Source organism: Trachinotus anak, unplaced genomic scaffold (genome assembly GCF_046630095.1).
Source record: "Trachinotus anak isolate AG129_WGS33_773 ecotype Australia unplaced genomic scaffold, CSIRO_AGI_Tana_v1 ptg000020l, whole genome shotgun sequence".
NCBI classification, from domain to species: domain Eukaryota; kingdom Metazoa; phylum Chordata; class Actinopteri; order Carangiformes; family Carangidae; genus Trachinotus; species Trachinotus anak.
Window position 1 is genome coordinate 9,186,965 of NW_027273871.1, and position 21,813 is coordinate 9,208,777.

A 21,813-nucleotide genomic window follows, 5' to 3' on the forward strand; every position below is an offset into this window, starting at 1 on the left:
CTTTGTTTGTGTCTTCAGTCACCTCACCTGTGCTGCAGGTGAGGTTTCTGTTGTACCTGTCAGATGAGTGCAGAGGGGTGGGGACAGATTAAAGTAGATTAGCTGACAGGTTTACTGCCTCTGGACTTTAGATCGTGATCAACAGGTGAGTGTTTACACATGTGGACAAAATTGTTGGTACCTTTCTGTTAAAGAAAGAAAAACCCACAATGGTCACTGAAATAACCTAAAACTGACAAAAGGAATAATATATAAAAATTTACTGAAAATTAACTCATGAAAATCAGACATTGCTTTTGAATTGTGGTTCAACAGAATCATTAAAAAAAACAAACTAATGAAACTGGCCTGGACAAAAATGATGGTAGCCCTAGAAAAGATTGAAAATAATTTGACCATAGGGACAGGTTAAACTAAGGTTTGTCCTTGTAATCAGTCAGTCTGCCTATTTAAAGGGTGAAAAGTAGTCACTGTGCTGTTTGGTATCATGGTGTGTACCACACTGAACATGGACCACAGAAAGCTAAGGAGAGTTGTCTCAGGAGATTAGAAAGAAAATTATTAACAAGCATGCTAAAGGTAAAGGCTATTAGACCATCTCCAAGCAGCTTGATGTCCCTGTGACTACAGTTGCAGGTATTATTCAGAAGTTTAAGGTCCACGGGACTGTAGCCAACCTCCCTGGACGTGGCTGCAAGAGGGAAATTGATGACAAATTGAAGAGACAGATAATATGAATGGTAACCAAAGAACAACTGAGAACAACCCAGAACAACTTCCAAAGAGATTAGAGGTGAACTCCAAGGTCAAGGTACATCAGTGTCAGATCGCACCATCCATTGCTGTTTGAGCCAAAGTGGACTTAATGGAAGATGACCGAGGAGGACACCACTGTTGAAATGAAGTCATAAAAAAGCTAAACTGGAATTTGCCAAAATCCATATTGACAAGTCACAAAGCTTCTGGGAGAATGCCCTTTGGACAGATGAGACATAAATTTAGCTTTTTGGCAAGTCAAATCAGCTCTATGTTCACAGATGCAAAAATGAAACATACAAAGAAAAGAACACTGTACCTACTGTGAAACATGGAGGAGGCTCGGTTATGTTCTGGGGCTGCTTTGCTGCAGGGTGTCTTGAATCTGTTCAGGGTACAATGAAATCTCAAGACTATCAAGGTATTCTGGAGCGAAATGTGCTGCCCAGTGTCAGAAAGCTTGGTCTCAGTCGCAGGTCATGGGTCCTCCAACAGGATAATGACCTAAAACACACAGCTAAAAACACCCAAGAATGGCTAAGAACAAAACATTGGACTATTCTGAAGTGGCCTTCTATGAGTCCTGATCTAAATCCTATTGAACATCTGTGGAAGTGGAGCATGTGTAGGTGCGGCTGTAGTCTGTAGTTCACTGTCTGTAGTCTATTGTCCACTATCTGTAGTCCGCTGTCTGTAATCCACTATCTGTAGTCTGTAGTCCACTATCTGTAGTCTGTAGTCCACTGTCTGTAGTCCACTATCTGTAGTCTATAGTCCACTATCTGTAGTCCACTGTCTGTAGTCCACTATCTGTAGTCTGTAGTCCACTGTCTGTAGTCTGTAGTCCACTGTCTTTAATCCACTATCTATAGTCTGTAGTCCACTGTCTGTAGTCTGTAGTCCACTGTCTTTAATCCACTATCTATAGTCTGTAGTCCACTATCTATAGTCTGTAGTCCACTGTCTGTAGTCTGTAGTCCACTGTCTTTAATCCACTATCTATAGTCTGTAGTCCACTATCTATAGTGTGTAGTCCACTGTCTGTAGTCTGTAGTCCACTGTCTTTAATCCACTATCTATAGTCTGTAGTCCACTGTCTGTAGTCCACTATCTGTAGTCTGTAGTCCACTATCTGTAGTCTATAGTCCACTATCTGTAGTCTGTAGTTCACTGTCTGTAGTCCACTATCTGTAATCTATAGTCCACTATCTGTAGTCTGTAGTCCACTATCTGTAGTCCACTGTCTGTAGTCCACTATCTGTAGTCTGTAGTCCACTGTCTGTAGAAATCTAAAATCTCTGCTCAGAAATGTCATCATTTTATAAAAAACACTTTTACATTAGGGGTGCAGGTGAGCTGTGATGTCTCAGTCAAACGTATGTGAGTTGATGAACTGATCAAACGTTAAACACAAGCTGATGTTGATGTCTGAACTCACATTAATATTAACACATATATTAATACATATATTAATATTTAATATTCATACATATATTAATAAACTAAGCACAAAAATTAAGGATTTGTGTCTCAGTGCCAATGCCAAATAGCTTTTCTTTTGCTGTTGACTCTTGTTTGATGTTGTTTGGTGGACTGGATGATTAAAGTCTGAAGAAACAAGACATATTGGCAATTTATTCATTTAACAAACAGGAGCCTCAGTAGCATGTGGAAGAACCACACACAGCCACAACAGCCTGGCACCTCCTCCTCATGCTGGTCACCAGCCTGGTCACACACTGCTGTGGGATGGCATCCCATTCTCCAACCAGCATTTGTCGCAAGTCAGCCAACGTGGTTGTGTTGGTCACTCTGGCACGAACAGCACACCCAAGCTGATCCTACAAGCGGTTGAGGCCATTCCATCCTCTCCACTCCCAAATTCTGGAGGTAGTCTCTGATAAACCCTGCTCTGTGGGGGCGAGCATTGTCATCTTGGAGGATAGAGTTTGGTCCCAGACTGTGGAGATATGGGATTGCCACTGGTTGCAGAATTTCATCTTGATATCTCTCTGCATTGAGATTGCCTCCAATGATGACAAGCCTCGTTTTTCCAGTGAGGGAGATGCCACCCCACACCATCGCACTGCCTCCTCAAAAGGAGCAGCAATCACCAAAGCATTCTCCACTTCTTCTCCACACTTTGACCCTACGATCCAAGTGCTGTAGGAAGGATCTGGACTCATCGCTGAACATAATGTGCCTCCACATGTTCAAATTGTTAAATTGCCAATATGTCTTGTTTCTTCAGACTTCAATCATCCGATCCACCAAACAACACCAAACAAGAGTCAACAGCAATAAAAAGCTGTTTGCCATTGGCAGAGAAGATTTGGCAAATCTTTTATGGGCGCAAACCACATACTTAGCTGTGCTGCTCATCCCACAAATGCATGTTCCTTACAAACGTGGCACCATTTAAAAGGGAAATAAACAGGCTTTCCAACGGCATAAGATTTATTGCCAAGAAGCATTATTACAAGAAATAATCTACCAAACACAAATTTCCTTACTTTTTGTGCTTTGTTTATTTATATATATATACACTACCATTCAAAAGTTTGGGGTCACTTAGAAATGTCCTTATTTTTTAAATAAAAGTACAGTTTTTTCAATGAAGATAACATTAAACTAATCAGAAATACACTCTATACATTGTTAATGTGGTAAATGACAATTCTAGCTGCAAACATCTGCTTTTTAATGCAATATCTACATAGGTGTATAGAGGCCCATTTCCAGCAACCATCACTCCAGTGTTCTAATGGTACATTGTGTTTGCTAATTGCGTTAGAAGGCTGATGGATGATTAGAAAACCCTTGAAAACCCTTGTGCAATTATGTTAGCACAGCTGAAAACAGTTTTGCTGGTTAGAGAAGCTATAAAACTGACCTTCCTTTGAGCTAGTTGAAAATCTGGAGCACCACATTTGTGGGTTCGATTAAACTCTCAAAATGGCCAGAAAAAGAGAACTTTCATGTGAAACTCGACAGTCTATTCTTGTTCTTAGAAATGAAGGCTATTCCATGCGAGAAATTGCCAAGAAAAAATTAACAGCTAGAATGCCAAAGGTCTGCAATGCTGTAATTGCTGCAAATGGAGCATTCTTTGATGAAAGCAAAGTTTGAAGGAGAAAATTATTATTTCAAATAAAAATCATTATTTCTGACCTTGTCAATGTCTTGACTATATTTTCTATTCATTTTGCAACTCATTTGATAAATAAAAGTGTGAGTTTTCATGGAAAACACAAAATTATCTGGGTGACCCCAAATTTTGAACGGTAGTGTATATATATGAATTAATATTAATGTGTCCTACATATTTTAATTATTTGTTGTAGTCTCAGATATAAATTTATCAAACACGTCTCAGGACGAACAGATCGATACTGAAGTGAAGAGATATCTCCCGTCACATCTGATCTCAGAACAGCTTTCTGTCCCATAAAGGATCTGATACCTGTTTGTGCTCATCAGCAGCAGGGTTTGTCTATGAAGACAGTTTGACTGACAGCTGTTGTTGCTTTGGTTTCTGTCACCTTTGTGGGTGTGACCGTGATGATGACGGAGAAGAGCAGGTAACATTTGTTGGTGTTCAGCTGAGAGTGTATTTGTCAAACTGTCCTTGACTCAGCTTCTACTGTTCTGAAATCAGTTATGACATTGTAGCATCATTATTTGTGTGTGTGTGTGTGTGTGTATAGAAGATAAACACACACAACAGTGCATATTGATAATTTGACAAAGAACAGGTGAGTGACACCCCGAGCAGGTAACACTACTAATGTTTGATTGACAGGTGAGGTCATTATCCTCATTAACCTGACAGGCCGTCGCTCGTATCAGTTCTGGACTTTGAGTTTTCCTGAAACATCACACACACAATAAAACACACAACACACAACACAACGAGGAGTGAACAGAGCAACAGCTTTTCCAAAACATCATATTTTATTAATGAGTCACGAGTATAAACCATTTATCTCCACCTGTGTGCTGCTCCCAGTAACTTACCTGATTATCAGCTGCCGTATTGATAATGAGTCATCAATCATTTTCAGCTCAATAAAAGCTGATCACAGATCAGATCCAGACTCAGAGAGGACTGACGGTCAGTGTGGTCCTGATCCTGGAACCTTAGATCTGCTCTAAACAAGAGAAACAAACAGAAGCTGGTCTGAGGTCTGCAGCAGGTAAACTGGTTTCACACAGGTGACAGGTGAGTTCATCTTCTGTGCTGACAGGAAGTGGAATCAGCAGTGAGACTTGTCTGTTAGAAACAGGTCCTTACTGAACCATTCAGGCCAGACTGATCAACAATGAACTGATGATTTTTCTGCTCTCAGAACCTAAAACTCTCTAATTGATTGATTGATTGATTGATTGATTATGTATTGCTCCCTGTAGCTGTCAGTATGAAGCGGCGTCTGTCGTCTCTGGAGTTCCTCCTCAGCGTTGTTTCCTCTCTGCTTCTGATCTGTTGTGTCGGCCTGATCGTGGTTTCATGGATCAGCCTGCGGCCTGAAGGTATCTGACGGTCTGGTCTTACTAACCTGATCAGACTCACAGGATGTTATTGATCAGTACTGATTGTGTGTGTGCCAAGGTGCCATTGAGCCTGTGGTGCTGAGCGGGCGGATGGTGATCACTGAGGGTGCCGTGTTCTCTGAGGAGCTGAGGAACTCCAGCAGTCTGCAGTTCAAATCTCTGGCCTTCGACATCCAGCAGCTTGTGAGATCACAGACTTTTACTTTGAAAGAGCAGGCAGTTTCACCATCTAGTACCTGGTAATGTCAGCAGCTTTTATTTTGAAGGTGGCCTCATAATCAAACTATCAGCTATCAAAGATGTGATATTCTCTGTCCTTCCTGAGGAGGTTCACTCTGTTTTTTTTCTCAGCATTGAGCATCTCCTCTGACAGTGTTCTGTATTGTAGGACAAAACTACATTAACTGTGAAGATCAATACTGATCTAATCAGGTTTAATGACATCACAGACCAAGCTGTCTGTCTCCCTGTAAACTCAGCTGATCACTCTCTGACCTCTGATTGGTCGACAGGTGTCTGAGGCGTTCACTCACTCTGAGCTTCGATGGCTCTACAAGTCCTGCCAGGTGTTACACTTCAGGTCAGATATCTGATCAATATTGATCAATCACATCAGCACTGACCAATCAACAGCTTATTGGTTCATAAGTATCTCTGTAACAGAGGATCAATCACATCATCACTGACCAAAGCTGAGCAAAGCTGTTAGAAGGCAGCAGCTTCTTTTTGATCTTACACTGATTAAGTGATTAATTGATGTATTTATTGATTATCAGTTGGTTATTCATTGATTAATTCTTTGATTGATCACAGGAAGAGGACACTTGTTTTTATGTGGTAAAGTGATTCTGATGAGGTGATGAGTGCTATTGATCTGTGTCCTCAGTCGGGGCAGTGTGGCCGTGACCTTTGACCTCTGGTTCAATAAGGTGATTGATGTGAAGGAGGCGGAGCAACAGCTGGTGGCGGGGCTTCAGGAGGCCCAGGGCAGAGGACTGGTGATCGACAGAAACAGCATCCAGATCAAAGGTGGGTGTGGTCACTGTGAGGTCACTGTGAGGTCACTGATTACAGGTCTCAGATCAGACCACATTAGACTCACAGCTGACTGTGGAATGAGTGAATCAGCTCTGACACTGCAGAGAGGATCTTTAACAGATCTTCAGAGACTACATTAGAATGAATCTGGTCCAGTCTGGATCAAACTGGGATTAGCTGTAACCTGTTTAAAGTGTAGAAGGTCTGAGGATAATTTCAGGATGAAAGTGTGAAACTCTCCTGCAGAGAAACCTGAGGAGACCACAGCTGCACCGACGACGGTCCCACCTACCTAGTCTGTTCATCTTCGTCAGTGTCACATTCACTTTCTGAAGTTTATTTTCTGCGTCTCCACAGTGACGTGTCCTCCTCATCAGGAGTCCTGTGCTGATCGACGGATGTGCATTCCAATCGATCGGTTCTGTGATGGAGTCGACGACTGTCCAGACGCCTCTGATGAAGACGCTGCTCGCTGTGGTCAGTGATGATTTCTATCATTTATGTGACAGTGGTGACTCAGCAGGTGACATCAAAGGAGGCTGATTATCAATCAATGATTGATTACTGATGTAATCAATGAAGTATATCGGTCCACAGGACTGACACGGTTCAGACTGATCAGGTGTTACTGGAAGATATAACGACCTGATGATGTCATCACACTTGTCTCTGTAGCAACAGCATGTGACGGACAGTTCGTCCTGAGGGGACCAATGGGATCGTTCAGATCGTCAGAAGATTCTGACACGTACAACAACAGCAGTGTGTGTCGCTGGATCATGAGGTTACACACTACACTACACACTACACACTGCACACTACACAACTACACTACACACTACACACTGCACACTACACAACTACACAACTACACTACACGCTACACAACACACTACACAACACACTGCACACTACACAACTACACAACTACACTACACAACACACTACACACTACACACTGCACACTACACAACTACACAACTACACTACACACTACACACTACACACTGCACACTACACAACTACAGAACTACACTACACAACACACTACACAACTACACAACACACTACACACTGCACACTACACAACTACACTACACAACACACTACACACTACACAACTACACAACACACTACTACACTACACAACACACTACACACTACACACTACACAACTACACAACTACACTACACGCTACACAACACACTACACAACTACACAACACACTGCACACTACACAACTACACTACACACGACACACTACACACTGCACACTACACAACTACACAACTACACTACACACTACACCACTACACAACACACTGCACACTACACAACTACACAACTACACCACACACTACACAACACAACACACTACACACTACACAACTACACAACACACTACTACACTACACAACACACTACACACTACACAACTACACGCTACACAACACACTACACAACTACACAACACACTGCGCTCTACACAACTACACAACTACACTACACACTACACAACACACTACACAACTACACAACACACTACACACTACATACTGCACACTACACAACTACAGAACTACACTACACAACTACACTACAGACTACACAACACACTGCACACTACACAACTACACAACTACACTACACACTACACAACACAACACACTACACACTACACAACTACACAACACACTACTACACTACACAACACACTACACAACTACACTACAGACTACACAACACACTACACACTACACAACTACACAACTACACAACACACTACACAACACACTACACAACTACACAACTACACTACACCACACACTACACAACACACTGCACAACTACACAACTACACAACTACACAACACACGACACACTACATAACTACCCAACACACTACGCAACTACACAACACACTACACAACTACACTACACAGTACACAATACACTACACACCACACTACACACAACAAAAGACACTACACAACTACACAACTACACAACACACTACACAACACACTACACAACACCCTAAACAACTACACAACTACAGAACACACTACACAACAAACTACACAACACACTACACACTACAAAACACAACTACACAACTACACACCTACAACACTTCACAACTACACAACTGCACAACACACTACACACTACACACTACACAACTACACAACTACACTACACACTACACAACACACTACACCACTACACAACACACTGCACACTACACAACTACACAACTACACTACACACTACACAACACAACACACTACACACTACACAACTACACAACACACTACTACACTACACAACACACTACACAACTACACTACAGACTACACAACACACTACACACTACACAACTACACAACTACACAACACACTACTACACTACACACTACACAACACACTACACAACTACACAACTACACTACACACTACACCACACACTACACAACACACTGCACAACTACACAACTACACAACTACACAACACACGACACACTACATAACTACCCAACACACTACGCAACTACACAACACACTACACAACTACACTACACAGTACACAATACACTACACACCACACTACACACAACAAAAGACACTACACAACTACACAACTACACAACACACTACACAACACACTACACAACACCCTAAACAACTACACAACTACAGAACACACTACACAACAAACTACACAACACACTACACACTACAAAACACAACTACACAACTACACACCTACAACACTTCACAACTACACAACTGCACAACACACTACACACTACACAACTGCACGACAAACTACACAACACACTGCACAACTACACAACTACACACTACAGACTACACAACACATTACACACTACAGACTACACAACTAAACAGCACACTACACAACTACACACTACACAACTACACACTACAGACTACACAACTACACAACACACTACACACTACACAAAACACAACTACACAACACACTACACAACTCACTACACAACACACTACACAACAATATACACAACTACACACTTCACAACTACAAAACTACACAACTCACTACAGAACTACACAACAAACTACACAACTACACACTACACAACAAACTACACAACTACACATTCAGACCTATGTTTTATTTTTTATTCAGAATATTTCAGACACTGAGTCAAAGTTTCTTTCTTAGACTGAAAATGTGTTGTTGTGTTGTGTTGTGTTGTGTTGTGTTGTGTTGTGTTGTGTTGTGTTGTGTTGTGTTGTGCTCAGGGTTGACCCAGGACTGTCAGTTCAAATCAGCTTCCATCAGTTTGAAACAGAAGAAAACATAGACACTCTGAAACTATATGAGGGAGTGGGAACACACAAACTGCTCACAGGTACAGACACACAAACTGCTCACAGTGTGTATGTGTGTGATGTGTTTTCAATTATCTAATCTGGATCAGGCTCCTGTAGCTGGATCAGACTTGATCCACATCCTGCGGATTAACCTGATGACATATTAACAAGCTCACACATCAGACTCCTGACATGTTCACACTATACAACAATACAACTACTCATTGTGTTGTGATCGTAAATCTTGAACTTGATGTGTTTGCAGACTTCATGTCTGATCAGTTTTAGGGTTAATGACCAGATCTTTCACTTGGTGGACTCAAAAAGCAGTCTGTCTCATCTCCAAACTACATTTTGTTATGAAATCACACAAGAAGTGACACAGGAAATGATGTAATTTGCTTGTTATCCAGTGATTTTCACTAAAAACTGTCGGTGAGCGGAGAACCTGGGCTGAAATCATGCAGTGTGAATTCAGCATTAACTGACATTAATATGACTTACAGTTGAGCTCTCAGGCTCCTCCCCTCCTGGGACCGTGTGGCTGCTGACCGACCAATCAACTGTGGAGTTCATCTCTGATGATGTCAACAACCTGTCAGGGTTCAGCGCCACCTACAGCGCTGCCAACATCTCTAACCTGTCCAGTAAGAGTTTCCAGCAGAGTGTACAGTTGTGTTGTTGTTGTGTTGTGCTGCAGCTGACTGTCTCTGCGTTGCTCCCTGCTCAGATGAGGAGAAGCTCACCTGTACCTTTGAGCAGGGCATGTGTTTCTGGAGGCAGCAGCAGGATGATGATGACGGAGACTGGATTCGAACCAGCGGCTCCATGTTTCCTCCGCTGACTGGCCCGAGTGTCGACCACACGCTGGGGAACAGCTCTGGTGGGTTTGTGTGAAGGAAGCGTCAAGTTATCATTGTTTGTATCATTATCATTTATCAATACTGTGATTGATCTGTTTGTCAGGTTTCTACATCGTCACACCTCTGAGTCCTGGCCAATGGCTGAAGAGCTTCAGGATCCACAGCCTACCTCTGACTTCGCCCACTCAACCCATGTGTCTGAGCTTCTGGTAAATAATTGAAATAAACATGTAAACAGCTAAAATTTAACAAATAAACAACAGAAATTATGATAAAATAAAAATAAAATAAACAAATATTAGTGAACAAACAAATACACAACAGTCACGTGTGTGTGTCTGCAGGTACCACATGTTTGGAGATGACGTCCATCGCCTCAGAGTCCTGTTGCTGCCATTGTCTCCATCACAGCCTGAACCTGCCGTTACCGTGGTGTTCCAGAGAGACGGTAACTATGGTGACAACTGGAACTATGGCCAGGTGACCCTCAACTTGACAACTGAGACCAGGGTCAGTGACACCACACAGGGGTCCACAGAGACCCAATATCTACCCAATACCCAATCATCAATAACTGACTGACTGTTGTGTGACCTCTGACCTCTGCAGGTGGTGTTTGAAGCTCTGAAGAAAGGCGGGATGAGGAACGACATCGCTCTGGACGACATCACACTGACTGCTGGTCCCTGTGGTCCTGCCCCCCTTGAACCAACCAATGTACCGCCCCTCACGACCACGCCCCCTATACCAGGTGAGCCTCAGGTAACATCCGAGACCAGACCCTACATAGGTAACATAGGTAGGTCATGTATGTCCAAACAAACAGGTGAGTCTTAAACCACACCCCCCTACTCAAATTATTGCAAACATTTGTTTGTTGTTGTTACATTTTTTATTTTCATAACTAATATTATTGATATGATTAATTATCCTGTGTTAATTTTAATAATATATTTACGAATTGTTCTTTCATTGTTATTTGTATAATTATGTGTTTTATATAAATGTTTATTCTTTGTCTTAATTCACAACAAATATTTTAAATAAATAAAATCTATAAACATTTTTTGTTCCCGTTGAAATGGTTCAGTTAAGTTAATTAACAATTTAATTATTCCCTCTGTGACACCATGTTCACACAGAGCTCTGTTAACACGACCTGTACATGGTCATACTGTGAGCTGGAGCCAGTCTGACTCTGCCCCCTCTGCTCTGATTGGTCTAGCTGACTGTGGAGGACCCTTTGATCTCTGGGAGCCAAATTCCACCTTCAGTTCACCAAACTACCCACAAGCCTATGGGAACAAGGCTCAGTGTGAGTACACCTGTCTGACCTTCAGTTACACCTGTAGTGTGTATACTTCTTAATTAGGCAGGAGAGAAGCTCCACCCCTCAGAGCATCACACATGGCGACGCCTGATCCAGTTTCAGATCTACGTGTTGGACTGACTGGGAATGTTTACCTGTTGCTTTGAACCTCACCTGTCACCTGCATGTTGATACTGTAAATTACCCATGATCCTCTGCTGCTGCAGGTCTGTGGACTCTCCACACTGTGGAGGGTCTAAACATCCAGCTCCACTTCTTGGACTTTGATGTCGAAGCAGCCTATGATGTTGTAGAGGTGCGGGACGGGGCGGGGCCTAACTCCACCTTACTGGGTGAGGTGGTTTTTAGCTTTGTCATCACAGGTACAATTCATAATTTTCCCATTTTCAGGTTTGACTTGTTTTTTTTCTTCCAGCCGTCCTCACCGGCAGCAATGGCCCTGCCCACGACTTGTTCTCAACAACCAATCAGATGACAGTGTGGTTCTTTACAGACAGCTCAGGTTACGGTCGAGGATTCAGAGCCAATTTCACCTCTGGGGTTGACCTGGGGTTGCCAGGTGAGTCAGAGGTCAGAGGTCAACCTTTAGTTTGTGTTATAACAGAAGACAACAGTATTGTTGATTGGCATTATTGATTATTGATGATTGATTATGACGGGTTGTGTGGTCTCTGAACAGCTCTGTGTGCAGCCGGACAGTTCCAGTGTCAGACAGGAAGTTGTATCCATGGTAACGGTCAGTGTGATGCTGTGGTCGACTGTCCTGACGCCTCTGACGAAGCTGACTGTGGTGAGTCAGAGTTTGATAATCAATACAGGATCAATAACGATAATACGCCACAGAGATGAACTTCAGTCATTTAAACTCGTCACACTTTCTTCATGTACGATGTTCAGCCTGTTGTGACACTGTTTTAGTTACTTTGTGTTGTTACATTGTGTTGTTACTGTGTGTTGTTACATCATTACATTGTTAGCATCACTCTTTTAAAACACCCTCTGGTGGTCATTCTGAAGAACAACTTCTGTCAGAAGCGGTGCAGCAGTTGCTGTTTACATCATGTCTAGTAGCAACAGTCAGTGTTTGTTTTTATTTCTTGTGTGTTAGTTGTGTTGCAGGTGAACGGCTCCCGTCGTCTTCAGTTTCAACTGGTCTCCACTCTGTTCACTGTGTGTGCTGACACCTGGAACTCTCACCTGTCTGAATTCACCTGTCAGTACCTGGGATACAGGTAATTCTTACCTGCCCAACCACAGCTGTCGCTACCTTAGATACGGGTAACTCAGGCTGAACATGAGTTCTGAGGTTTCAGATCCAGGCTCAGAACCAGTTTTTGTTTCTGGTCTCTGCAGATCTGGAGAGGCCTCGCTGCTGCCAGCTCTGCCACAAGATTCACCGTTTACAGTCATCACAGTCACCAGGAACGGAACACTGGAAACCACTGTCAGGTACTGAAGACCAGGACCAGGACTAGGACCCCAACTACAACCAGGACTACAACTAAACTATAATCAAAACCTTAGTTAAAACAAGAACAAGGTCCAAAAACAGAACTTGTACCAGAATCATAACCAGGACCAGAACAAGGGTTCAATATTTGGGTTTAAGTCCAAATAACATTTAACATCATCATATTTAACAGTTAAAAAAAATCTCACAGTAAATTACTGTAAAAACTGTTTGTTTTTTTACAGTGAAACTTGTAGCAGTGAGGAAGTGGTTTCTCTAAGCTGTGACAACCAACGTGAGTACACTCATAAACACTGACAGTTAAAACAAGTCACTGCTACACTAATAAACACTGACCATTAACTCATAAACATCGACCTGGGTGAACTGAGATGGTTTATATGTGAAGACTGACCAAGCCATTGTATGTTTTAGCTTGTGGTCTTCGTCAAGTCACTTATGTCACAAGACAGATGGACCAATCAAAAGAGAGGAAGCTTGGTCAAGGTAAGAAAATTAATTAAAATAATTAATTAATTAATCAATCCATTTGATCTGATCTCTTATTGGTGATCGTGTTTGTTTCAGTGTCATTGTGTTGTGGTGTGATAGTATGTGTGTTGTTGTTACCTGTCAGGTGAGACCCGAGTGGTGGGCGGAACTAATGCAGTAAAGGGGGCGTGGCCATGGATTGTGTCTCTGCAGTGGCAGGGGCGTCATGTGTGTGGAGCCTCACTGATTGGCAGTGACTGGCTGCTGACTGCTGCTCACTGTGTCTATGGGTGAGAGACTCAACCAGAAATCATACCTCACGTAATAAGACGAAGGTTTACAGAATAAATGTCAGTTTTTACCATACACATGTCAAGTCCATTTTTATTTTTAAACATCACAACAGAAGTTATGTCAAAGCACTTTTCAAATAGAGCAGGTATAGATCTCTTTGTAATGTTATTTAAACTTCTCTCACAAATATTTTATTGGTGACCTCTTGTCCATATTGAAAACATCATTCAAACACTCAAACAGTGTGTAAAACCTCAACTACCTGGACTTGGGTGTTATGAGACCTGGACTTGGGGTTATCAGACACAGACTCGGGAGTTATCAGACCAGGACTCAGTGAGACCAGACTGGGGGTTGTGGGTCAGAGACGCTTGTGGTGTAAACAGAAAACCTCCCTCAAGTGGAGGAGCATCGAGACCTGGACAAATCCATATCATGGTTTATCAAGGTCTCTTCAGGATCATGTCAGGGTGTCTGTCCACCTGCTGAGGCTCAGGAGAAGCTGCTGATGACTGTGAACATCAGAGTAAATCCACCTTCTGGAGTGGTCCATTCAGAGTCCAGACCTGGATCCAGTAGAGCTGCTGTGGACTGAGACTAAGACTGTCCGAGCTGAAACAGCTCTAGAAGAAGAATCGTCCAGACCTCCTCCTGAACATGGAGCAGGTCTGATCAGCAGCCACTGAAGATCTGGTTTTAGGTTCAGGTTCACTGACTGACTGAGATTAAAACTATCTGTGTGATATCAGAAACACTGAGTCTGTCTGATGGTCAGTCACTGCAGAAAACCAGGTCATTCAGAGGGTCACTGACTTCTTCACCACTGTAATCACCACTGTGATTGGTGCAGAAAAGCAAAGGGTGGTGTTTCCTGTTCTTCTCAGGTGGATGGACTCTGCTGCAGGTCTGTGTGGACAGACTGAGAACTGATGATGAAGGCTGCAGCCTGTAGGGGACGCTGACAGAGCAGTTAGTCCTCACATTACTGTTGACAGTGTGATGGTAAATAGTGTCAGCAGTTTATGGCTCTGATTGTCTCTTCTGTTGACATGGTTTTGTTGTGTTCGTCCAAGTCATCCTCACAGAAACGTAAAGTTCAGGTCCTTCTCGACAGGAAGAACGTCCACCTCCAGTCCTGGTCAGCTGTTCTCAGTCTTCACGCTCAGATGGACATGAACTCTGAGGACATTCAGACCCGACGAGTCGATCGCATCGTCATCAACAGACAGTACAACAGACGAAGCAAACAGGCCGACATCGCCATGATGCATCTGCAGCAGCCAGCCAACTTCACCCGTCAGTAACAACACACACACACACACACACACACACACACACACAGGAAACATCATAACAGAGAAAAAAAACAAAATGATCATGACGTTCATTCATGATCATAAAAGGAACAACTGGTATGCTATGTGGAGCTTCAAAGAAATTTAGTCTGAACTGAAACTCATAGTGAGGTATAAATAATGGTGTCGTCTGCAAGCACTTTGACTTCTGCGGAGCGTCATGTTAACTTTAAAGATTAAAGTTTCATGTTAAAAACAAAAACAAAGATCATTGTCCTCGAATCAGATCATTTCAGTATTTTTAGAAACAGCTGCTGTGTTTTTCTGAAGAGACGTTTGTCTTTCAGAGTCCGTCCAGCCAGTGTGTTTACCTGCTGAAGGTCAGGACGTCACAGCAGGAAAGAAATGTTTCATCGCTGGCTGGGGACGAATCGCTGAGCAGGGTGAGACACACAAGGACACACAAATACCTCTATTCAATTCATGTCAAAGCATCAAAATATAAAATGCAACAAACAACACACAGATCTTTTTCTCTATGACAAAGTAAGGTCTTGACCTTACCCTGTAAAGTGCCTTGAGATAATGTATATTATGATTTGACGCTATACAAATAAAACTGAATTGAATTGAATATGTGTGTGTGTGTGTGTGTGTGTGTGTCTTTCTCAGGTCGTGTACATTGAAATGTTTAATACTGAGACATCACTGAGTTCAGTGAGATGTTGAATCACTTCCTTGTTCATTCACATTTTAGGAGGAAGTTCACATGTCTCAGCCTCACCTGAGAACACTGTGTTGTGTTTTCTTCGTGTTGTCATGTTTTGTGTCGTCCTTGTTGTCAGTTTGTGTTCCTGATCCTGGTCTGGATCTGCCTCTGCTTTCAGCCTCTGACAGTTCAGGGTCAGGGTCATCCTGATCTACCTCTCACAGGTTCTTCACACTGTTAGAACCTGGGTCAGTCTTGTTCTGGTCTTTGTCTCTCAGGTTCTCTCCCTGACGTTCTCCAGGAGGCCGAGGTTCCTCTGGTGGATCAGGATCAGTGTCAGCGTCAGTTACCTGAGTACACCATCACCTCCAGCATGCTGTGTGCCGGATACCCTGAGGGAGGGGTCGACTCCTGTCAGGTAACAACTCACCTGGACTCACCAGTAGAACTGACAGTGTTTTCTAATGTCAGAGCTCTACTGTGTGCTGAGTTCTACCGTCAGAGTTCTACTGTCAGTCTACTATCAAAGTTCTTTTGTGAACTACTGTCAAACTTCAGAATTATGTTTCTAATATTTTACTGATATTTTTCATGTTTTGTTGAAGCAGGAAGTGATCCGACTTCTGATTGGTCAGTCAGCTGCAGTGTAATAGGGTTTGTGTTGTTTTTGTGTTTGTTGTTTCCAGGGCGACTCTGGAGGCCCACTGATGTGTCTGGACACTAATGGACACTGGACTCTGATTGGTCAGTCACACACACACACACACACACACACACACACACACACACACACACACACACACACACACACACACACACACAGCCTCACTGTTTCTACCCTTTTAAAATAAACACTGACGTTTGAAGAAATGGTGAGTTCTGATTGGTTCCTGACAGGTGTGACCTCCTTTGGGATTGGCTGTGGGCGTCCTCAGAGACCTGGAGTCTACGCCCGAGTCTCTGCATTCACTTCCTGGATCGCCCAGACCAGACGCTCCTCGTCCCCCTCCCCCCTCCTCTGATACTACAGTCATCTTTGTTTTTTGTTTTTTTCTCTGAGCTCCTGTTTCTGGTTTGAAGTGGGCAGGGCTCACCTGGGTAAAGGTAAAATAACAAGTGTGTGAACCAATCAGGATTCAGTATTTTATGACAGATGTGGGTGTTTGGTCAAACAAAGCCCTGATGAAGCTGATCAATTCTAAAACAATGTTGAATATTTATTTCATTTTATTTTGGTTTTTATTTTTCAGATAATAAAGTTAAAGCAGCCAACAGTCAGTTTGTTGACATGTGTTTGTTGACATGTTTTTGACGAGACAGTTCATGTAAATAAACATTTATCTTAATATGTGACATATACATATGTCCCTATATTAAGAGTGCCATATATGTTAAGTATAAGGGGATATATTATTATCACATATATACATATATGAAGATAAGTTTATAACGTTTATGAAATACCCGTAGTAAAATTTGCATGTGAGCATCTATTAAAAATATCTACATGATGAATTTTGATATTGTATAAGAACTATTGTATTGAATTTACATATCAAATTTATGTATGCTTAAATTTTTTTTTTTAAAATCAATTTCTCATTAACTTTAAACATGTCTGTCTTCTCATTCTGGGAAAATATCTCAGACTTTTGGACTCTAATATTTATATTATCAACATACATTAACAGGCTTTAGGATGGATCTATATTCATGTAACATACAGTGCATACAGAAAGTATTCACAGTGCTTCACTTTTTCCACATTTTGTTATGTTACAGCCTTATTCCAAAATTGATTTTTTACCTCAGAATTTTACACACAATACCCCATAATGACAAGGTGAAAAAAGTTTGCTTGAAATTTTTGCAAATTTATTAAAAATAAAAAACTAAAATATAACATGTACATATGTATTCACAGCCTTTGCTCAATACTTTGTTGAAGCACTTTTGGCAGCAATTACAGCCTCAAGTCTTTTAGAATATTATGCTACAAGCTTGGCACACCTATTTTTGGGCAGTTTCTCCCATTCTTCTCTGCAGAACCTCTCAAGCTCCATCAGGTTAGATGGAGAGCGTCGGTGCACAGCCATTTGCAGATCTCTCCAGAGATGTTCAATCGGGTTCAAGTCTGGGCTCTGGCTGGGCCACTCAAGGACATTCACAGAGTTGTCTCGAAGCCACTCCTTTGTTATCTTGGCTGTGTGCTTAGGGTCGTTGTCCTGTTGGAAGATGAACCTTCGCCCCAGTCTGAGGTCCAGAGCGCTCTGGAGCAGGTTATCATCAAGGATGTCTCTGTATGGGGCTTCCGGTGGCGTGCTACACAGCATGGCAGCATAGTCACTGAGCTCCGGGCATCAGCCTTAACCCTAATACTACACACAAACGCACAAATTACATTTCGCTTTGACGATGAATGGGGACAAAGTCAAGAAAGGAGGGTATGAACTACGCAGTAACTTTGAAAGAGAATCCGAGACGGAGGCTGAAGCTAGCGAAACTCCAAAACAAGATGGAGGCCGCAGAGAGATCGAAACTCTGGATTCAATACGTACGGTGGTGAGTGAAGTGATGACTATGGGAATGGCAGTGCTCCAGGCCGAATTGAAAAAAGACCTCTCTGACTTCCGCACGTGCTTCAGGGAAGATATTAAAAAACAAATGGACGAATTTGTATCAGAAGTAAACCGGAAAATACAAGATGTGACAGGCCAAATTGAAGGGGCAGTGGAACGCGTAGGCCAGATGGAGGAAAACATGCTCGACATGGAAAGATGGGACATCGGAGTCAAAGATACTCTCACCCAGCTGCTCACTAATCAGCGGGCGCTACAGGAAAAAGTGACCGATCTGGAGGGGCGCTCCAGGTGCAATAATATCAGGATCTATGGCATCCCCGAGGACGCCGAGGGCACGTCGGCAGTGACTTTTATTGAAAACTTCATCAAGACGGAGCTGGGAAAATGAACTCGGCCGTGGACTGGGGATTGAGCACGCACACTGCGCCATGGCACCGAAACCACCACCGCGTGCCCCGCCACGCTCTATGGTGGTCCGTTTCCTCCAGTTCTCTGTCAAAGAAAAGATCCTTCACACCGCCTGGAAAAAAGAGCTCCGTGTCCAAAACAAATGGGTGTATTTTGACCATGATTATGCAACGGAGATGCAGAACAAAAGGAAGGAATATATACCCATCAAGTAAATACTACGAGATAATGGCGTACGTTTCCAGACCCCACTAACAAGAATGCGTGCTTTTTTTGAAACGGGCCCTGTAACGTACAACAGCGCTGCACAAGCAGCAGAAGACCTGTGGAGGAGAGGATACACGGTGGGCAAGATCCCCGGCGGCAGGACCAAGGGCAAAGACATCTCGGAGGAGACGCTGGCTTGGCTTCTACCCTGGAAGACAACAGAGGCCCGACCCGGTGGAGAACAGCACCGGTTCCAGGAGCAGATCCAGGAGAAGTTGAAGGAGTACCGCAGAACGGAACCAGGAGCCACAGCAAGGGATGAGTGAGACATTTAGCCCAATCATAATTTCCCCATTATCTCATTATAATGATGTCTAATTAAAACATAGGCTGATACCCATGGGCAAAAGACAGAGCCACCAAACTTTTTCTTTTTTTTTTTTTTTCCACTACTGAGGGCCCCACCTTGTGGCCAGCCCTCTCACTGTCTAAAGCGACATGACAGCTTTTCTGTTGGAAGTTCAGTTCACTGTTCTACAAAGTTCTGTTCTATACTGTACTGTTTATTACCATTGGTCCGGGGTGATACAAGAATGTCTCAAATGTAAGACTGACGCATTATCAACACTATAATATACTGTCTCTGAATGTAAATGGGCTGAATAACCCGGTCAAAAGAAGCAAAATGATAGCTAAAATAAAAAGGGAAAAGATAAATGTGGCATTTTGGCAGGAGACGCACCTTTCAGGTGCTGAACATGAAAAACTTAAAAAGATGGGGTTTAGAAACACCTTCTTTTCATCATATAAGAAAGGAAAAAGAAGGGGAGTAGCTATATTGATTTCAAATGCTGTCAAATTCAAATTAATATCTCAAATTAATGATAGAGAAGGTAGATTTGTTTTGGTAAAAGGAAAAATAGACCATAAAGAAGTAACATTATTTAATGTCTATGCTCCCCCTGGAAGCAATATAACTTTTTTCAAAAGGATATTTAAACTAATTACATCACAAACGTATGGGACTCTTATTTGTGCAGGAGATTTTAATATACTTCTGAACCCTTCTTTAGATACAACCAATAGAATAAGAAAAAGGAATTTGATTGAAAAACGCATAAACAAAGTAATTAAAGACTTGGGACTTATTGATGTATGGCGGGCTCTGAATGGTTCAACTCCAGGTTATACTTTTTATTCTGCAAGACACACAGCCCACTCAAGGATTGACTATTTTCACATGTATAACAAAGATCTGCATAGGCTGAAATATTGCAGAATAGGTCAGAGGGATCTTTCAGACCACTCAGGGATTTTTCTAACTTTACATTTAGATGCTAGACAGCGAAAAACTTTGTGGCGACTTAATACTGGTTTGCTAAATGACCATACCTTTAGAAATTCAATGGAGAAGGACTTAGCATTATACATGCAGGACAATAATAACGGTGAAGTAAACCCCAGTATATTATGGGACTCAGCTAAAGTGGTTCTTAGGGGGAAGATTATAACCAGGACAGCTGCACTTAAAAAGGTGAAAACCCAAAAATTAATTGGTTTACAGGAAGAAGTGAGACACCTGGAACAAATACACATAACAAACAAAGAACCCTCGATTATACAACAAATTAGACATACTAAACAGGAAATAGATAAAATACTAGGTGAGGAGGTGGAGAAAAATATAAGATTCATGAAACAAATATATTACGAGGCTGGCCCTAGGGCTGCAAAATTGTTGGCTTGGAAGCTCAAAAAACAACAGGCAGAAAACACCATCCACAAGATAAAATTACTAACAATTTGGACGGCATACAAAAAGCATTTGAAAGATATTATAAATCTTTATACTCTCAATCAGAACAGGTTAATAACCACGCAGCCGCCGAATTTTTGAGCTCCTTAGACCTTTCCACACTAGGTAAAGAAGCTAATGATAAACTCATCTCACCAATAACAAAGGAGGAAATAAGTAAAGCTAACTCAAGTTTGAACACTAGCAAATCACCTGGCACGGATGGCTTTCCTCCAGAATGGTATAAGTCAATGAAAGATCACCTGCTCCCTAATTTGGAGTCCAGTTTTAATTACATTCTAAAAGGAGCCTCTCTATGAAGGAGAGAGGCCTTCATATCTGTGATCCCCAAAGAAGGTAAGGACAGAGTGGACTGTAAAGGTTACAGACCTATTAGTGTTTTAAATTCAGACTATAAACTGTATGCCACCATTTTAGCAAAAAGAATGGAACCTGTAATGCCCTTGTTAATAGACGAGGACCAAACGGGATTCATAAAGAATAGGCAGACACAGGACAACATAAGAAGAGCCTTACATACCATCGAACAGATTAACAAAGACCAAATTAGTGCCATCATTCTCAGTTTAGATGCGGAAAAAGCTTTTGATTCAGTTGGGTGGGAATTTCTGTATTTAGTTATGAAGAGTCATAACTAAAGTCAGAAACCTTGGTG

General features: G+C 42.2%; 1 protein-coding gene and 1 long non-coding RNA gene across 2 annotated transcripts; one reads left to right on the forward strand and one right to left on the reverse strand.

Moving 5' to 3' along the window:
• Positions 1 to 4,845: 4,845 nt before the first annotated feature.
• tmprss15 (transmembrane serine protease 15) lies at positions 4,846 to 18,054 on the forward strand. The gene is made up of 27 exons (XM_071506143.1): positions 4,846 to 4,978; positions 5,167 to 5,286; positions 5,366 to 5,490; positions 5,820 to 5,887; positions 6,194 to 6,336; positions 6,703 to 6,822; positions 7,021 to 7,129; positions 9,641 to 9,750; positions 10,219 to 10,359; positions 10,443 to 10,595; positions 10,679 to 10,784; positions 10,920 to 11,085; positions 11,185 to 11,326; positions 11,801 to 11,890; positions 12,112 to 12,237; positions 12,321 to 12,464; positions 12,585 to 12,695; positions 13,014 to 13,137; positions 13,259 to 13,354; positions 13,601 to 13,650; positions 13,791 to 13,862; positions 13,993 to 14,137; positions 15,256 to 15,437; positions 15,784 to 15,879; positions 16,424 to 16,563; positions 16,832 to 16,889; positions 17,043 to 18,054. Exons 2-27 carry the CDS (start codon positions 5,175 to 5,177, stop codon positions 17,165 to 17,167), a joined length of 3,054 nt encoding a protein of 1,017 aa, XP_071362244.1. The 5' UTR covers positions 4,846 to 4,978; positions 5,167 to 5,174; the 3' UTR covers positions 17,168 to 18,054.
• LOC139637438 (uncharacterized) lies at positions 15,294 to 16,356 on the reverse strand. Its single transcript, XR_011694597.1, has 3 exons — positions 16,221 to 16,356; positions 15,808 to 15,870; positions 15,294 to 15,429 (listed from the first exon to the last, which is right to left on the reverse strand). It is a non-coding gene; the product is annotated as an uncharacterized lncRNA (long non-coding RNA).
• Positions 18,055 to 21,813: the final 3,759 nt, after the last annotated feature.

Bases quoted from the DNA above. Each gene is read 5' to 3' on its own strand.
- tmprss15 (XM_071506143.1), top strand. From the start codon at position 5,175: ATGAAGCGGCGTCTGTCGTCTCTGGAGTTCCTCCTCAGCGTTGTTTCC. The intron at 9,751-10,218 runs GTACAGACACAC...TATGACTTACAG, and splicing joins AACACACAAACTGCTCACAG to TTGAGCTCTCAGGCTCCTCC. The intron at 11,891-12,111 runs GTGAGTACACCT...CTGCTGCTGCAG, and splicing joins CTATGGGAACAAGGCTCAGT to GTCTGTGGACTCTCCACACT.